Genomic DNA, 20,176 nt, shown 5'->3' on the forward strand with positions numbered 1-20,176 from the left:
TGAACAACAAAATCGCTAAGAGAGAAAATAACAATGCATGAGAAAAGAGAGAAACACCCCTTTTTCTGTTATATTGGGTAAATATTTGGATCAAAGTGTAAATTTAAAAATTTGTGGGTTATTCTCAAACTTACCCAACTTTCTTAATCCATAATAATGTAATTGTCATCCCCACTCAATTATTAAGACTTGAGTTACCTACACCTTATTTTCAAACTCTTTTGTCACTTTTAGCTTAAAGCCCTAGGTGATTTTATTTTTCATTGATATAATTGAATGTATTTACTTTTATCAAAAATCAAACGAACAATATCAAAATGACAAATTACTTAATTGAATTCGGGCTCGTATATAAGGAAAAAAATAGCCTATAATATGACTATCACTCATCTGCATATAAAAATGAAGATTTTAAATCAAAAATGTTTCGAAAAAAATGCATAATATGAAGAATGCAACAATAAATTCATGAATAAAGCTAATGATCAGTTTTTAAAAAATCATGAATAAAGCTAATGATCAGTTTTTTTTAAAAAAAAGATAAAAGCAAGTTTAGTGTTATATATCATTGCAGAAGTATATATAGAGGGGTTAGGGAGTTAGAACTCCACTCCAGCTCAAATTTCATTTGAATTTGATATTCAAATAACATATCAAAGTAGGTACTTCTATTTAAAAGATATTATTATCCTACACGTACTACTGCTTCTACCACTACTATTGATTATATATATAAGATATATAAGAGAGATTATGAAAATAGAACTTCATTCCAATTTAAATTTCATTTAAATTCAAATTCAAATATAATATTCATTTGTTAAAAGAAGATCAATTTATTGTTCTTTCTATCCATATTTCAAATACAATACATACTTATCTTATAATGTATATATTTGAATTAAGAGAAATACTTGAAATCAATAATCCACATATTTTTTTTAAAAAATAATTCCTACGTTGTTTTTCCTTTTCCTTCTAGCACTAAAACTATATACTATCCATTACTATAATTTATTTTATTTTTTATTTTTAGTAATAGTAGTACTACTACTGCTACTATATGTACCTGCGCAATGCGTGAATAATATTAAAATATTATTTCTAATCATTTTAAAGAGACTCTTTTTGGAAAATCCTCGACGCATAACTAATTCAGATTAATCTACAATATATTATTTAACGTCATAACTAGTTATATAAAAAGATCTTTCTCTAATATACCTTTTCTAAATTTTAGCACGTCAGATTGGATATATAAACTAAATCATATGAAATTCAGATATATTCAACTCAAATTTAATTTGGACTGGTCTATTTACTTTAGTCTTTCAAATATATGCCATCGTTATTTCATCAAAATCGAAAAACAACATACTTATAAGAAATAGTTTTTTTTTTTATCTTTTACGAATATTTATTTTTCATATCAAAGAATATCTTTCAATTCGAAACTGTATCTATTAATTAGTAAACGATATGCTCATTTGTATGTGCGTTACAGCTTTTTAACAATATGCTGAAACAACATTCTAGCTACTTCCTCAAGATCAATCTAATCTTTCATTCAAATATTTCAGCTTTTTAATTCACTTCATACTGAAACCATCTTCTAATCATTTCATCCCGAAATAATTTGTCAAGCAAACCATATAATTGTTATAGCATTATCAAGTTGAAACTAAGTGAATTATAAACATAAAATCTCAAAACGTTGGAATAAAAGAGACAATTATCGTAGATAGAGAAAATTAAAGCAATAAATAATTTGAAATAGAAAAAATTACAAAATATACGTCAATTACAATTGCGGAATACTTCATTAGTAACAAATTGCGAAGACAACCAATTACATGAATGACCTGTAGTGTACAAAGCGTGTTTAGTTCTACTTTCTAATAAGAGAAAAATATAGGAGATGTTGGTGAATCTCCTTTTGACTTCTTCATGCATTTAGTTTCTTGTATTTTGAACAATCTTGGTGGAACGTCTAGCTTGACACTAGATATATCACAATCATATATAACTTATTCTCAACTTTACCTTAATTAGAATGACGCTTGGACTAAATGAGATTTTTGTGTCTACTTTCTGAATTTGTCTTTTCTTTGTTCCAATGGTTCTTATCTCCTTTGATCTTCTTGCATTTGCTTTTCACTTCATCTGTTTAAAATTATAAAAGCTAGTAGAGATATTTAAGTTATTATATCTTTGCAGACATTGGGAGACATATGAAAGTTAAAAAATCTCGCGTGTGGAAAATAGAAAGATCTCTTATGCACAATCTTACTCGTCCTTCGTCTTACCAATTCACTCTTACACCTTTGATACTCCTTTTGCAAGTACTCACCTCTCAGCCGAAGAGCATATTATTTGTTGATAAGTAATTGCAGAAATATATTTAGTTAATGCAAGAATTCAGGATATGAAAGAAAAATCGCAAACAAATATACATGTTAGTAAGCAATTGCAGAAATATAAAAAATATCAAAAATATAAACTGACATTTACTAAAATTTGCAAAAAGTAGTGAAGACTGATAACTATATTTTCTTTACCTCCATTAAAATCATAATTGTTATTTTATGTGATCTTCATATATAAAAGGGTATCAAATAATAAATCTATAAATAGACAAATCAAAACACACACGATAACCAATCCTCTGGGAAACAAAGCACAATGCTAGATGTCAAGTCAAAGAAGTTAATAGCAACAGCGAATCATGAATAATTGGCCAGCATGCTAATCAGAAAAGAATAAATAATTATAAGATTAAGCTAATCATCACATTAATTTTTTTTAAAAAAGTATTTACATATGCAAACAACATAATGAAAATAGAAGTGATTCGTATTTCTCCAGACATGACTAAAGTTAATCATCGAAAAAGAAGAGAAGAAACAAATCTTAAAAAAGCCTAGCGGAGAAGTAACTCAGAAAAAATATAACGTAAATAATTTGATATAAAAAAGAAGTCAAAACATGCATAACTGTAAAAGACGGTTTTCATTATTTTCAAATTTCTGAAAACCAAATTTCCTATAAAAAAAAAAAAGGAACCAAAAGGTGTTTAGCTGTAAAGGGACAATTGTAATTTTCTTTTAATTAAAAAACTTAATTGGTAAGATAAATGAATTTTCAAAAATAACATAAAAAGGAGATAATTTTTCTTCTTTTTAGTTGCTACAAAGGAGTAACACAAAAAGACGTGTTTTTTATTATTGCTATATATTTTTAGAAACAATTTTTTTTTTTAGAAAGGCAAAACGTGTTTCAATGGTTATAAGGAATGGAGGAAGAGGAGTAGTTGGTGATTTCAAATTAAAAAGTAATTTAAATTCAAGATTTTTATCCATAGGTTCAAAAGCTTTATATTTAAATTTGAAAAAAAAAAAGTGGATTTGGTTATTCAAATTCTATAAACAAAGTTTAAAGGAGCAAAAAAAACAAATAACTTAGGTTTTTGTGATGTTCAGTGAATTAAAATTAGAATTTTGCTTTTGCATGCATTTTTAAGAAGTTTTTCCTTCGCATAAATTTTGCTTCTACTATTGTCAATTTTTGAATTTTAAAAATAAACCGACAACATTATATTTTTGTTAAATACTTTCAAATTTATTTTTTTTACAAAAATATAAACTGAATTTTGCTAAAAATTGCAAAAAGTAAAAAAAATCTTTTGAATGAATTTTGTTACCATAATTGTCAATTTGAATTTAACCAACTATATTGTCGGGATTTTTTTTGAATTGTTTAATTATCATTTTTTTTTAAAGATATTTTGTGTGGCAGTTAATGCTTCTTAAAAATGTAATTTTAATTTTTGATGATAAATATTATTTTTTTGTGGTGCTATGTGGCAGTTTTTGCCTCTGTTATTATATATAGATAGATATTTATGTACCATCATTATTTTGCTTATGCCACGGGAATGGCAAGTGTTCTGCTCTTCTGCAATTAATTTGGCTATACCATTAATTTATTTGATATGAGGTGTATTGAATTGATTTTCCGGAGAGATGGATTAAAGGGCAAAAATGATTGAATAAGCATTATTATTGAATAAGCATTATTATTAAAGTCATGGGTTCGAATTCTACCACAAATAATAAACTAGTATTTATGTGGAGAGGGGTGGAAAAGCCAGCCTACTATCTGAGTTTCAAACCATGCGCAAACTGGACCAGGGGAATTTTCCGGTCCTTTAAAAAAACAAAGACGACCACGGAACTTGTTGAAACATTTAATTGACGAGAAAATGCAGTAATTTCAGGTACATGTCTAGACAAATTTGAGCTCAGTATTGAAATTTCAAGTGATGTTTCACAACCTACTTAAAGCTTAATTTACAACGAAGTGGCTAACATGTTATAAAGCTTTCACGAAAGTAGTGAGACGAGAGAAACAAACTCCAAAGTCACCCGCCCCTTGGAACGCGTATTGATGACAAAATGCTCCGGGTATTTTCTTAGAAGCATCAGCAATCCATACCATGGCTTCGATTTAGCTTCAGGGCTAGGATAGTCTTCAGATGTCAAGTATCTCCTCACCCGACTATGGTGCCAGGTATTGCCGTAGTGTTCCACCAACTGCAGATGCATAAGCTTGTCATCAGCCAAAAATCAAACTCGAAACTACCAAAAAGCTGAACAGGAAAATTTTCCCAAAACTATCGTGAACATGGAGGAATGATATTTGAAACATGATGGAATGACAAATACAATACTCAAAAATCTGTTTGGGAAAAAGGCAGTCAATATGAGTACAAACTAAAACAGCAACTTCACATGTACCAAAAAAAAAAAAAAAAATCAAGAACGGGAGTATAAAACAAGAAAAACATACAGATATAAATTTGCTCTTTCCATTTCGAAAGCTGCAAGACATAATACTCCTACTGTCCTACATAATGTACACAGCGTGATAATTTAAAGAAAAAAAATTGATAATGCATGTCTAACAAGCAAGCAACCATAACAGGTCAAAACTCAAAAACTGGGGGAATTCTTCTCCGGGTATCAGGCCTTTATCGACATTTAATTGAAGCCCTCTAGTTCAAATGAATGAATTTCTGGCACTTTTTCTATGGTCCAAACTGCAGGAATTTTTCATAGTCCAACATGTATTAATTATTTTTTTTCCAAAATTATCCTTCTTTTTAATGTGTGTTTCAACTATCTCTAATTTAAGAAAAATTTGGAAAGCAGCAAAAGGGTAATATTGATAATGTCATCACCTACCTCTCTTGAGACCCATCATAGTCAACCTCTCACACCTTCTCACACCTTCTCACTAAGGCATCTGTGCATCTCTTCTTCACATGCCCGAACCATCTCAGTCTCGCCTCCCTCATCTTTTCCACCACGAAGATTACTCCCACCTTGTCCCGAATATTTTCATTTCTAATCCTATCCCTCTTAGTATGTCCACACATCCAACTCAATATCCTTATCTTAGCAACATGCATCTCATGTACTCATCGGGAAAAAAATATTAAATATACTTATACAAATTTGCAATAAAACCAAATCAAAATTATGTTGAGGACATTGTTTGATATGCAGTAACCCATCGGTGCAGTGGTAAAGGACCGCTACTCTATCGTATAGGTAGCAGGATCAATCCCCCACTGAGGTAATTTTTAAAATATTTTTAAATCCTTGTATCTCTCACATAAGTTCTCTTACTTTTTCTTTTCTTTGTTTTGGCTAGAATTTTAAAAATCTAGAAGAAATCTGTTGTTTTCTTATTTGTTGAATTTTAAAAGTACTTAAGATTTATATAAATTAATCTTTTGATTTATAATTTAGTGGAAGAGATATTTTTTTAAAAGTATCTTCCAAACTTTTAAAATAAAATTTAACATCTCAAATTTATCTAGCTTGGAAGAAAGGATGAATAAATTAAAAGAAAAAACGTCAATCTTTAGAAGGGTTTTATTTAAATTCCTCAAAAGTTCAACAACAACAATAACAACAACATACCCAGTGTACTTCCACAAAGTGGGGTTTGGGGAGGGTAAAGTGTACGCAGTCCATAACACTACCTCAAATGAAGTAGAGAGGTTGTTTCCGATATACAGATTCCTCAAAAGTTGATATCGAAAAAGTTTATCATTTCAAAACATTGTTCAAATTACTGTAATGCAATAATTACATCATATCTTCAAGAAAGGTACTTTTCAACCTCGAATCACATTTCTTTTTTCAAAATATATTTTTATGGTCATTGTGTCATATGTTCTGATCCTCAATGGTTTATCGAGTATGATAGGTTGAAGTATAATGTAACAAAAGGTACAATCTTTTAATATAATAGTCATCGCAATGATTTATTCTCTTCTTATTTATTTCTTAAGGCGACACCGCTTATGAAAAATCTTGGGTACTGTTGTGGACGTGTGAGTTCTAACCGGTCGACATTCCACCCCTTACAACATAGCTGGTCTAACAAACAATTTAAAAAGTTCCCCTTTAAGTCTAGATGATAAAACCTAAGTTGCTTGAACTCTCCAAAAATGTTGCCGCACCCGTGTCGTATCCTTCAAAAATACACTATTTTTGGAGGATCCAACACGCACACATAGACAGTTTTGAATAGTCCGAGCAACTTAGGATAAAACCAACCAGGATAGATCTCCTTCCCTCCTTGCACACAAGTAAACTGCTTCCCCACAAAAGAGAAATCCCGAAACAATAAGACAAATAAAGGAGAGACAAAGGTAAGGAATAAGCCACAAAAGGGAAGGATATGTGTTGCGGCATGAGACATAGAGCAAGACAGTTCCACAACCTAGCAGGCAGAATATCTCTGTTTAAATAAATAACTGAGCCTCTGCAAATATTACCAATTATCAGATCATAATTTTTGTTTAAAAAGAACCCAGAGAACTATGATAGTTAAATTTATACCCCGAGTTTAGTTCATGACTAGACAAATATGTCGAACACTGATTGATCAGTACTACCATATAGTAAAACAAGAAAGATGTGTGCCCCCAGAAACATCATAGGTGTTTGCACAAAATCAGCATAGAACATAATCCAACACATGAAGCAGAATCGTGTTTCAACAAAAATAAGGTACAAACAATGTGAACTTCAGAAGTTCCTGGCCTAATTAGTGCTTCTAATAGGCCTCAACAAAATTTCCCAGTGGACTATGAATTAATTGCTGTCAACCGTGGGAGAAACATGTAACGGCAGAACTTTTCCGTTTGCTTGTAGTTTAGTCTTTATTTAATAATGTTTTGGTCTTTCTATGACAATATTTATAAATTTGAAGTTACCTCAGCATGAAGCTTCTCCATTGGCATCCATTCTCCTGGACCACAGAGGTCAGAAAGCACATTCGCTACAGATGATACAACGTCCTTTTCTTCCAACTGCAGCAGCTGTTGGTTGTCAGCATCTCTTTCGATACATGTTCTTCCATCTAGCTTCTTATCTGTGAGAAGTTTAGGCCAAATAAATGTGACGAATCAGATACTGAGTTCTGAAGATAGAAGAAGCCGGAAAATGGGCTCTACCAGCATACACTTTTTAATTTTTTCCAAAATCTGCCAGAATACACTTTTACAAGATACAAAGGAAGATAATTCCCCAGACCGCTGTGGGAATACACTGGGTTTGTTGTTGTTGTTGTACGAAGGAAGATAATACAAGATTGCACATATATGCATTCCGTATATATGTAAAAAGGTTCTTCCCTAGATCACAAGAAGGTTTAATGTGTACATTTTGCTTTTTTCTGGTAAGGTAGAGTTTTATTAAAAGAACCATGATGGTACAGAAAGATGCAAAGAGACTGACCAGACAAGCTGCTGCTGCTTTTCCAATCTAACAAAATAGAAAATCCACATACTTATCTAGGCTAACTAACATATCGCTATTACACCAGACATACAGATTGTGAAAACACTTATTCTTGAATCTATGTGAACCTTCTGCCCTTCAAAACAAGCTTTGTTCCTTTCCAACCATAAGATCCAGAAGATGCAAAGTAGAATAGTCTACCATATCTGCTTCGATGCTCTAGGAACCCTTTAGAAATTGCCAGCTCTCTAACAGACCCCTTACATCTTTCAGAAACACCCACGAAATGCCATAAACATTTAGGAATAATTCCCAACAATGTCTAGAGAATCTGCAATGCAGGACTAGATGTTCAACTGTTTACTGGTCTTCTTCACATAAGTAACCCCCGCTCCCCCCCCCCCCCGCCCACACAAACCTTTCACAAATTATTTTGTTTTAGAAACACCCTCTTGTTGCAGTCCATTCCAAACATGCCGCTTTAAATGGAGCTTTAGACAAGCACATCTTGCTTTGAATGGAGCTTTAGACTTCCAAATCATCTTCCAAGGCCAAGTATTATATCAATTACCTGATTCCTTAATCAGCATGTTGTAACAACTTTTAACTGAGAATTTCTATTCTTTACTGGCTGTCCAGATCTAGCGCCCGTTTATTCAAATGCCTTCTGAAGTCTACTGGCCAAACTGAGTTTGAACAAATTCCGCGATAGTACCTCTCTTATTAAAGGAACAATTAAGCAAAATAGGAATTTTAATCATCAAACCACTATTCTCCAGGGCTTTCAGTTCCGCCGATTTGGTCCATCTTGATCCTCCATTTTGATCTATACAAGATTGATCGCGGCCCTTCATTTTCGTTGCTGTCAAAGTATTTGCATTCCATTTTCGTAATACAATACTCACCATTCTACACATCACTGACACCCCCAGGCCCCAATATTCCAACATATAATAATGTCCTATTCCCATGGTTCAAGTCTGACTGCATTTAAGATCAACCGTTTCAATACGCAACATGCTTTAAGAACTTCACATGAAGCGTGAGATAATCAATATGCCATCAATTCAAAGTTGATGTCACATGTTGCCTCTTATCCATTCAAGTTCAAAATGGCCATTCTAGACTGCATCCACATATATCATTAAATGTTTCACTCCCTCCATTTCAATTTATTTATCTTGGGCCTCAAACGACTGCATTTAAGATAGATCGTTTCAATACGCAACATGCTTTAAGAACTTCAACATGAAGTGTGAGATAATCAATATGCCATCCACTCAAAGTTGATGTCACGTGTTGCCTCTTATCCATTCAAGTTCAAAATAGCCATTCTAGACTGCATCCACATAGAACACTAAATGTTTTACTCCCTCCATATCAATTTATTTGTCTTAGGCCTCATTTGTTTTTATTAAGATTAAGACATATGAATCTAAATGCACATATGAATAATTAAGATGATGTCTCTAGATTTAAATACTGGATGATTAAGACTGTTCGATTTTTAAATCTGAATATGCATAATTTATTTATTTGTAAGCATAACAAAAATACAATTAAAATACTACAACCACAACATTCCCAGTATAATTCCTACAAAGTGGAGTCTGGGGAAGGTAGAGTGTATCTAGATCTTACCTCTACCTCAGAGAGAGAGGCCGTTTCCGATAGACCATCGACAAATACACAATTAAAATAAAAATTAGAACAACTATAAGTTTAATAAAATAAAATTATTAACGAATCAAAGAAATAAAACATTTATGTTTGCTAGTGATGGTGGAAAGGGTTTGCACTGGTGGTGGTGGTCACAGTTGTTGTTAGTGGCTAGTAATGGTGATAATGATAGATGTAAAGGTGGAGGTGGTTGGTGTTGTAGTGATTGGCATGATAGTAGCGGTTGGTCGTGGTGGTGATTGTGATGGTGATGGTTTATGTTAGTAGTTGGCAATGTTTGTGGTGATGGATGAAAAATATATGGTGGTTGATGATGTGTTGTTGGCAGTTGGTGATAGTGCTAATTGTGATGGTGGAGGTTGTTTGTATTAGAGATTGGTCATAGTAGTGGTAGTGATTGATAGTGGTGGTGAGGTGGCGGCAATGGTGACAATAGTGGTTTAACTATAATAATGGAAGTGGTGGGTGTAATAGTGACTGACATTACTGGCCGGCAACAGTGGTGGTTGCCAATGATGGTAGTCTCTAATGGTTGGCGATGGTAATGATAGTGGTGGTGGTTGTGATGTCAGAGGTGGTTAGTGGTGGTGACGGGCAATTATGGAACGAGTTGAATGAAAATTATCCACATAAAAATACTTCTTAATGATACTAAGATTTTGTTAAAAAAAAAAAAAATTAAAGGATCGCAACACTTAATCTATGTCGCCACAAGTATACTACATCAATATATGTAATCCTCCTTCAAAAGTATTACAACTTACAACTTGAACATCTATTTGTTGTTCCTATGAATAATCTAAAACATCACATAGATCTTCTGTTTGAGTTCTTAATTTCTGTTTACACCAAGAATAAAACAAACACCAAGACTTGATTAAGACCTACACAGACCAAACAAGGGCTTAAATCTTCATGTAAACAAATTCACTTAATGGCATTAGGTTTGAACCATTTAGAACTTCTTTAAGGGTAAACAAATGAGGCCTTCGTTTGAGTCGGCATGGAGTTTAAGAGAGTAAAGAAAACTTTTAAATCTTATGGTCTTAAACTAAAGATATTATCGGAAACAACCTCTCTACTTCTTCGGAGGTAGTGGTATGGACTGCGTACATTTTACCCTCCCCAGACCCCACTATGTGGGAATATACTGGGTTTGTTGTTGTTGTTGTTGTCGTGGTCTTAAACTAAAGATATGGATAATGTACCAAAAGGTCCTTTAACCTTGGGGTCTTAAGCATCCTATGTGGGATGCTGAAATTAAAGAGTTGTCAACTTAGAAAAGAGATATTCTTCTTGAAATAGATTAAAAAGAAAAGTGAAGCAAACAAATCGAAATGGATAGAGTATCTATTTGTTCTTCTTTTCGTCAATTAGTGGTAGATTTGTTAAGAATGTTAGTAATAGTGATCATAAGTCTATATTAGATGGCTAAGAAGTTTAAATGCCTCATCGCAAAGAAAGATAGATTTGTTCAACATCACAAGTCATCACAAATAACTGTTTGCAATGATTGTTTTTCTTTTTGGAAGGGCAATTTCCTTTCTTTCAAGCAAGATATCTTTTTTCCTTTTAGCAACAATGGTGTCTAGGCAAATCTTCCTCCATATCAACTATTCCACCAAGTTACCAGTTACCTCCCATCAAACATAGGTCTGACTACTCCATATGTTATTCTATATTTTAAGAAGGCCATACTGAAAGGGGTGAATGTTTGTTTTTAGCTCCTCAAGAATTAAGTCCGCAAAATTAATCTCTCTTTTGATGGATACATATATAAATTGAATTTCCAAGTTAAAAGAAAGATAAAATAGTAAATGGTAAAGTTTACAGGATAATCTTTTTAATCATTTTATTTCATTCAGTACTAATGTTGCATTGTCATTGAAATGGGCAATTATAGGTATACTTCAACAACAACAACAACCTACCCAGTGTATTCCCACGTAGTGGGGTCTGGGGAGGGTAAAGTGTACACAAACCATACCACTACCTCAGGTGAAGTAGGGAGGCTAGAGGGTGTTTCCGATAGACCCCCGGCTCAAGACAGATAACAATATAACAAATATAAAAACATTAAAGCATATAAGCTAATACAGTATGCAAAATACTATAAACTACAGTCCCAAGACAATACTATAAACTATCCATCCAAAATCATAGGCATCACTCAAACACCACGAACAGGAAACTCCAAACGCAAACAAAGTACTCTTCCTTACTGTTACAGTCATACTCCTACCCCCTAACCTTTTATCCTAATCCGGGTCCTCTACACCTTCCTATCAAGGGTCATGTCTTCCGTAAGCTATAACTGCTCAATATCATGCCTAATCACCTCCCTCCAATATTTCCTCGGCCTACCTCTACCCCGCCTAAAACCATCCATAGCCAGCCTCTCACACCTCCGTGCTGGAGCATCCGAGCCCTTCCTCATCACTGTCCGAACCAACGTAACCTCACTTATCGCATCTTGTCCTCCATTGAAGCCACTCCCACATTCTCCTGAATAATCTCATTCCTAATCCTATCTCTCCATATAAGGCCACACATTCATCGCAGCATCCTCATCTCGGCCACCTTCAACTTTTGGATGTGAGAGTTCTTAACTGGCCAACACTCCGCTCCATATAACATAGCCAGTCGAACTGTCACTCTGTAGAACTTACCTTTAATCATAGCTATACTTCATTAATTGATAGAGCTCAATCTCTAGCTTCCAAAATTTTCTTAGGTTCTAATTACCACTAATATTAACATTCAACATAAAGAAAATGACCATTATAGTCAGCACGCATAATATTTTGATTATATCAATATTCCACATAATCCTCGAGTTTAAGTGAAAAAGCTAATGCAGTTGTTTCTACTTGTATGTTCATAATTGGTCATTTACCTGATTATTCAACTAAGTTGATTAGTAGTTTACTTTTCTTACAATCTAAAATCACTAATATCAGGAAAAATAGTTAAAAACAATCTAGCAAGTACAATTATTTTAGCTAAAAGAATGAAAGTCAGGAAGTATGAGCATCATAAGTTGGCTGTGACTCAATACTAGAGAGAAACACCAACATTCAATTATTGTCATTTACTATTATTTATGTGCTCCGCCCGAAAAGAAACAAGGAAAATCAAAAGCGAATATAAAGCTCTACATTTAGTAAATAACTGACTTCTACCTGATATACTAGCGGGGATTGACGAGGGTAGAGGGTGACAGGGCCTGAATTGAAGAAGGGAGGTGCTTGGAGTGAGGAAAACAAAGCAGGGTAGAGTGGGTCAGTTGCTTTGGGGCTTGATGGGAAGTAGGGGGTAGTTTTTTAGGCTAGAAAAAGGGAATCAGCAGGAGGTGCATGGACGGGAACTGGGTCGCTTAACGAGTAAATTGAAAATAGAGATTTGTAGCTAAAAATCTTGGTGACGGAGGTTGGCGTCAAGAGAGGTCTCCTTGGTGACATTTGTTTAGACAGAAGGTCCCCTAGTACTTTATATTTTTGAATTGAAGGGGAGATTCATTTAGATTCCGTAAAGCAAAAAATATGGGTTTTCAAAGTAAAATACCCTCACTACACGAAGGACCCATGTGTGTGGACCTTATCCCCCAAAAAAAAAAGGACCCAAGTGTGTGGTCATCTGCTATTGGACAATAAAGGAAAGCCTGGTGCACTAAAGCTCCCGCTATGCGCAAGGTTTGGGGAAGGGCCCCACGACAAGGCTGTATTGTACGCAGTCTTACCTTGCATTTCCGCCAGAGGTTGTTCCCAAAGCTTGAAGATGGCTGAAAACTCTGAGTTCTAAAAAGAAAAAAAAAAGGTACAAGAAGCAAAAAACCTCAAACCTGGCTTTGATATGAGTTGCGATGTAAAACCATGTGCTAGATGGAGAGTATTTCAAAACCAAGACAATATTTAAGGTCATAAACTAAGAAACAAAGATTGGCCCTGGAAACTATTTGGATCAATAAGGCACCCTAGAAAAAACAAATGCTTCTCCTAGATCGTGGAATATGGGAAATGTCTCCCCCTTGACTATGTTCAAAAGAGAGGCATTACACTTTGCAAAAGGTGCTCCCTTGGTGAAGAGGAAGCGGAGGATGTCGATCACCTATTTCTTCATTCTTATTTCACTAGACAAACTTGGCACTTTCTCCTTATTGTTTTGGGTATTCATTGATGCATGCCTAAAATACGGCGGGTGGATTTTCTGTTATTCGGCATAATTTGGAAGTCCATCCAGGCAGCAGTGTGGTGGGGTTATACAAAGGGAAAGTACCACAAGATTATTTGAAGACAAGTAGGAATATATAGTTAAATCTTAAACTCGACTGTAAATTTGATGAATTTTAAGTGCAACATAGCTATGTCATATGTTTTAGAGCCTGATGCTATGATTGACTTTCTTAGTTCTTTAGATTCACGGTAAGGTTCTCCTTTTTGGATTCATTTGATCCAGCATTCTCTTAATGCTGGTTTTTCATTTACATCAGTAAAATACCTTACTACTTAACAAAATAATACTAATGAAAAACAGAGATTTTTGTCGTGATTGGTAATATATTTTCTAACTAACACTAAAAAGAAATAAGACTAAGAACTAAATCAGACAAGTGAAGATAGTCTAGCAGAAAGGGTCCTCAAACTCCGACCAAGAGGTTGGGGTTTCGAGATATCAAAGGAAACAGATTTTGGAAAATGGGCCACTATTGACTCTTAGACGAAGGTTTTTCAATACTAAATCAAAACCATTTAACGAGCTGGTTCTGCGCTATAGAAGGCGAACAGAAAAAAGCCTTTTATGGTTACATGATCATCGATGAAGTTGTTGTCACCAAAAAGAAGAGAAAGATCATTGCTGAAACTCTGATCCTTAAAAAACCTTGAACAGTGTATAATATATTTGCACATTCCAGGAGTGTTATACACCAAACCTTCCACAATCATAGGCATTATAGTTAATACTATCAAGTTCCTTGCCCAGTCACAATGTCACTGGCATACTCTCACTGCTAAGGACCAACCGTTCATCAATGATGTCACTAAGAACAGGAGCAAATTTATGATCCGAAAATTTCATGTGTAGCAGTCTAAAGCCTACTCTGTACATCTTTTTGCTCCCGAACTATTACCAATGACCTATATAAAAATATGAGTCTATTTACCTACATTTAAGCATCGAATAATCATCTGCAGGGATGTAACTCCCCGGACTTCCCGACATGTAAATAGAGCTTAAAACGAGCCCACAAGACCCCTAGATCCCACTTTAGGATGGGTTTGAACGGGTTGGGGGTGATTTTGGACGAAGAAATAACCCGTGAGACGCGAGGGGGACGCCACGCAATAGCCCCGCGCCGCATGGGCCACCGAGGGAGGCTACTGCCTCATTTGCGCAATGGCCCCGCGCCGCGAGGGGGCTAGCCCGCACTAGGGGTCGCGCCGCGAGGCGGCTGCCCTGCTAGGGATCGCGCCGTATGGCTGCCTCCCCTTGCCGGGGATTGCACGGCAACCCCTCCCTTTCCGCCGATATAACACTATTTTTAATATATTTTAAGGGCATTAGGGTCTTTTCACACCCTTAAGACGTTCCCATTTCTCCATATACGTGAGTAGGGCCTTAAGAACGACTTCCTGCTTTCAAAAACTATATTGTAATCATTACAAGAGCAAGAAAGGAGAAAACTACCTAGGGTTCAAGATTTCTAAGCTCCACGGGTCAATTTACGCTAAGTTCTCTTCACAAAAAGGTATGTAGAACTATCCTAACATTCATGTGCATAAGTATGGTATTTTAATGAATCCTATATGTATAAGTTAAGGCTTTGAAATTGATTGAAAAGCATGAATTACGAAACCTCCTTCTTATGATGAAATTTATGTATTAACTATGACGTTATTCCGCATTTGTTTGAATGAATGATGCTTATGATAGTATGCTAAGGGGACTCTCAGGCCTTCATAGTTCCAGATGCCCGTCGTGGCTAGGGCCTCGGCTTGGGTCGTGACAAGGGATTAACATAGAACTATAAATCGTCATATAACAAAAGAACAAAAAAGATTCCTATCCATTGTATCAATAAGAATAGGGTAATTCAACAGCAAAAGTACCCTATCAACAAAATTTGTCCAAGTGAAACACGGATCACAAACCACAGAAATGTCTATGGTTATACTTACCGTCAACAAAGATGGTCACTTACTTAGACCAGTTAAAGATGAGTTTTTAACTCGTTGAAGCTTCACAATTCACAAGCAACATAAATCATCTGTATGGTGCGCAAATAATTGATGAGAAGATGATTCCCAACAAACTGTCAGTTATAGTTCCACATACGAAAGGGCAGAAAGTGTTTAATTGTATATAAGAATCCAAATGAAAAGAAGAACCAATGTCCAAATCGAGAATTAACAATGAAGAACTTATTTTTATTGGAAAGAAGTAAAACAACTGACCTAGATGGGCAGAAACGGCAACCTTCCCACTGGAACCACCAGAAGCATATCCATATCCACCACCCTCAAAGCCGCCATCCCCTCTCCTCATCTTCTTAGTACCAGAACCAGCTTCCCCACCATCATCATCATCATACTCCTCATAATACTCCCTCCCTCTTAACAAACCCTTTTTCCCTACTCCACCATAACCCACCGGCGGAGGCAAGGGCAGATGCTGATGATGATGATGATGGGGAAGCACGGGAGAACCCCCCGCTGGATAATTCACATTGACGTGATGTCTAGGCCCAATTGGACCACCTAAGATACTACGAATTGGAAGAAGGAAATAAAACTCCTTATCTCCGATCTGAAGTAAATCCTGTGAATCGAGTTTAACGGGAGCGTTACCAGGGAGATGGAGAACACCTTCAACAAAACAACCATTTTTGCCCAAGACTTCGAGGGCAAAACGACGTCGTTGGAAGTCGTAGAAGATACGTGCGTGGTGACGGGAGATGTTCATTCCGCCACCAAGAGAGGATAAGTCAACGTCCACAGTTGACTTCTTGGAGTTACGGCCGAGTATTATGGAGTATGTCTGCATGTAATACTCGAAATCTTCGCCTTGCAGCTTTGCGAATCCTGCTTCCACATCGCTTCCACTGCTACTTCCCATTTCATAGGGCAAAAAAGATATATTGTAATTTAAGGGATTTCGATTTCTATACGGAAGAGAACGGAATAAGAAGAAGCACAATTCAACTACTGTAAAGTTGTTCTCTGTGCATTGATAGGTTGGGTTTAATTTTACGTGTTATTAATTTGATTTATCGATTTTTAATTTTTTAATATATAAAATCAATAATCAACTAATAAGATAATTTCTTATCAGTTATTATCTTATCAATTTTGGTTTATCGATTTTTGACCTTTAACGATTCGATTTTTGGTTTAATCAATAAGAAAATACTCAGAGTATAAAATAGAAATAACAACAACTAATATAAAAAAATGAAATCTTAATTATCGCCAAAACTTATGCAATGTATTTTAATTTACAAGAATCTTCAAATTTGAACTGAATGTAAGTTAGGAAAAAAATTGAATCCTAATTGTTGAAAACTATAAATGCTTCAAACTTTTTATTATGATAATAGCCGAACTTTATATTGTACCTTTATTGCCCTGAATAGGTTAATACTTTGTGAATCACTGAACTATGAATTAATAATGCATATAATCTATATACATATATATAGAGATAGATAGATAAATAAAGAGAGATATTTAAATATATAATATAAATAGGGATAAAATAATAACTTAGTGTATAATCGATAACCCAATAAGCTAAAATTGATACTCAATTATTTATCCAATAAATTTTTTTATAAAATCAATAAAAAATCATCAACCCAATAATCTAATATTAATAACTTAATAATATTTTTATCGATTTAATTTATCAATCGATTTGATTTTTGGAGAGCCGGAGTTCTCTGAGGATCGGCGACTTGACAAGGGAAAGACCAAAGAGTGTTTGGGATTTTCTACTTCTTAAAAAGCTGTTTTGATTAGTTTATTTTAGATGTCTTTTGCTTTTAAGTATTTTTAAATTTTAAAGGCGTTTAATAAAATAGTCAAAATTCAAAAGTATGTTGCTGATCTAAATATTTGTCAACATTCGCTTTTTGGCGTTTAGGGTGTGGATCGGTCGGTTCGATTCGATTTTATATATTATTGATTCGATTTATTGGTTTTTGATTTTTTAATATGCTAAATCAATAAGATATTTTTTATCGATTTTCGATTTTAGTCCTTAACAGTTCGATTTTTGGTTTAACTGATAAAAAAATACTCATAAAATAGAAATAGTAGTAACTAACATGAAAAAAAATTGAATCTTAGTTACAACTAAAAATCCTACATAATATGTTTTAATTTACAAGATTTTTCAAGTTTGAACTAAATGTTGTTAGGAGAAATTAAGAGTTTGTATAATTGAAATAATAGATTTGTTAATTGGTAGAAATTAAAGAGAAATATATAATAAGTCATATATATATATATATATTCTTATTGGGTTATCGGTTTATCCAATAACCCAATAAGAAAAAATCAAACTGAACCAATAACCCAATAATTTTTTTTTATAAAACCATTAACAAATCGTTAACCCAATAACCTAGTAACAATAAACCAATAACATTTTTATCGGTTCGGTTTATCGGTCGGTTCGATTTTTGCACACCCCTATTGGCGTTACCGACCACAATAAATCAATATTTATAGTTTTAATTTTTAAGTTTTAGGGGTCATTTGGTGTGAGGTATAAGTATTAAGTAATCTTGAGATAAAATGAAGGATCATTTTATCTCATGTTTGGTTAGAGGGATTAATCAATATCGGGATAATTTATCCCACCATTTACACCATAGTGATAGAATAACTTATCCCATATGCATGGTGGGATAAGTTATCCTGAATAATCGGAGTAACTAATTTCAGAACTAGTTATCCCCGAATAACTATTTCCCAACCAAACGAGAATAGTTTATAAGACACTTTCAAAAATCAATTCAAACACTCCTAAATTTTTGATATTGTACTACTTATCAAAAATATAAAGTACTGTGTTATTACTTATTACTTTAGCCTTTATGAAAGTTCTAAGCATAGTCGGCTATATGTTGTATTAATACTATACTATTGTTATTTTAGTTAATGCATTATCTTAAATTACAAAAAAAAATAAAAAGAAGTTTTAACAATTGATTAATTCTGATTATGTTGTTAATAATTAGATTATCTTAATTGTGAATGTTAATAACTATTAGATGTAACTTTTTTTTTAAGTGTAGTAGTTCTCACACCCACATCACCTTCTCTTTAATTTTTCAAAACTTTATAACATTCTTCACCTTCTCAAAGACTAATGTCATGTTTATGACAATTTTTAAGATTCCTCAATATAATACTATAAATATAAGTCCTTTGAGGATAATATTGTATGCACTTGAAAGAAAGAAGAAAATTATCTTATAATATTATTCTTTTTGTTTTCTTTATTGTTCTTATTATTCTTTATACTAGTGGATACATTCGCGCTTCGCGCGATAGCTAAAAAATTATTATTATTAAATAAATATTATCATTAATTATAATTAAATGTTCATTTCTTTATAATTTTCAACCGTAATATTATGAGTTGTTTATATCATAGTATTTTGAAGGCCATATAAATAAACATAAAAATGAGAAGAGATAGATAAGAAATAACGTGTATAGTTAGAGGTAACTAAAACTTTAATACCTTGACAAACTTTTGCTTCTTGAAAATCATACCCATCAAAGATGGAAGCTCCACTTTAAGATCTCAAATCCCTTTTGTCTTATAGCATTTTTGTGAGCTTACTTTACTTCATTGGCACATTGGTTAATAGTTACCGAGATTAGTTTGGGATAGAATAGGTTTAGTCAATTTTGATATTCGACTTATTCAGTGAAACCAATTTGATGATCACTCCTCCTATGAAAGAAAACTCAAGTGCCATAATTTGGGCGGAAGCCAATTCAATCAAAAGTAGTTTCAAAAGTACCCTTTATTACCCTTGTTTTTTATTTAAATAACCTAAAGTAGAAATCTATCCAACTTTTAATGCATAATATAATATGATTTATGTTGTGTTCGTCCTAACTCTTTATGCTTCTATATAGTAGTAGATAGAAAAATAATAAAAACAGAAGAGAAAAGACATATGTAGTCATCATTAAAGTTGTCTTGAATTTGCAAGAAGACACTTAAAGTTTGTGGGAGTCCTATTACCCCATAAAACTAATTTCAAGTACAATAAATACACCACTTTGATGTTTTTTTAGAGCAAGTGTAAGTGGAAAACACCAATATAACATACCCAAACAATAGCTTCGGCTTATTATTATTCTAACAAATAAGAGGAACCAATGAATGTTATAATTTTTCAGATGAAGATTAAAATGAATTTAGGCCAAACCCATCGGCAGATCCCTTAAGTACGCACGATCTTTTACTTAGGCACCTCAAGTGAACGAGTTACATTTTAAACACCTTAAGTAGCCTAAAAGTCGGTCACTTGGCACCTTTTTGCCTAATTAAAACAAAACTCAGGCGTGTGTATTTCAATCCATACACGTGGATTTTGCACGCCAATTAAAATATGCCACTTACCAGATCCTTTCCACGTCATCCACATCTACTAAAAG

General features: G+C 33.7%; 1 protein-coding gene across 1 annotated transcript; it reads right to left on the reverse strand.

Annotated features, from left to right (window-relative positions):
* Positions 1-4,224: 4,224 nt before the first annotated feature.
* LOC107842668 (transcriptional activator FHA1) lies at positions 4,225-16,726 on the reverse strand. Its single transcript, XM_016686622.2, has 3 exons — positions 15,950-16,726; positions 7,292-7,449; positions 4,225-4,592 (listed from the first exon to the last, which is right to left on the reverse strand). Exons 1-3 carry the CDS (start codon positions 16,608-16,610, stop codon positions 4,383-4,385), a joined length of 1,029 nt encoding a protein of 342 aa, XP_016542108.1. The 5' UTR covers positions 16,611-16,726; the 3' UTR covers positions 4,225-4,382.
* Between the last annotated feature and the right edge of the window lie 3,450 nt (positions 16,727-20,176).

The sequence above is a fragment of the Capsicum annuum genome, chromosome 9, assembly GCF_002878395.1.
Source record: "Capsicum annuum cultivar UCD-10X-F1 chromosome 9, UCD10Xv1.1, whole genome shotgun sequence".
Lineage (NCBI taxonomy): Eukaryota > Viridiplantae > Streptophyta > Magnoliopsida > Solanales > Solanaceae > Capsicum > Capsicum annuum.

Coding starts and splice junctions, on each gene's coding strand:
- LOC107842668 (XM_016686622.2), bottom strand. CDS start 16,610: ATGGGAAGTAGCAGTGGAAGCGATGTGGAAGCAGGATTCGCAAAGCTG. Junction 7,450..15,949: donor TGCCGTTTCTGCCCATCTAG/GTCAGTTGTTTT, acceptor AACTTCTCACAG/ATAAGAAGCTAGATGGAAGA. Junction 4,593..7,291: donor TGGAGAAGCTTCATGCTGAG/GTAACTTCAAAT, acceptor ATGCATCTGCAG/TTGGTGGAACACTACGGCAA.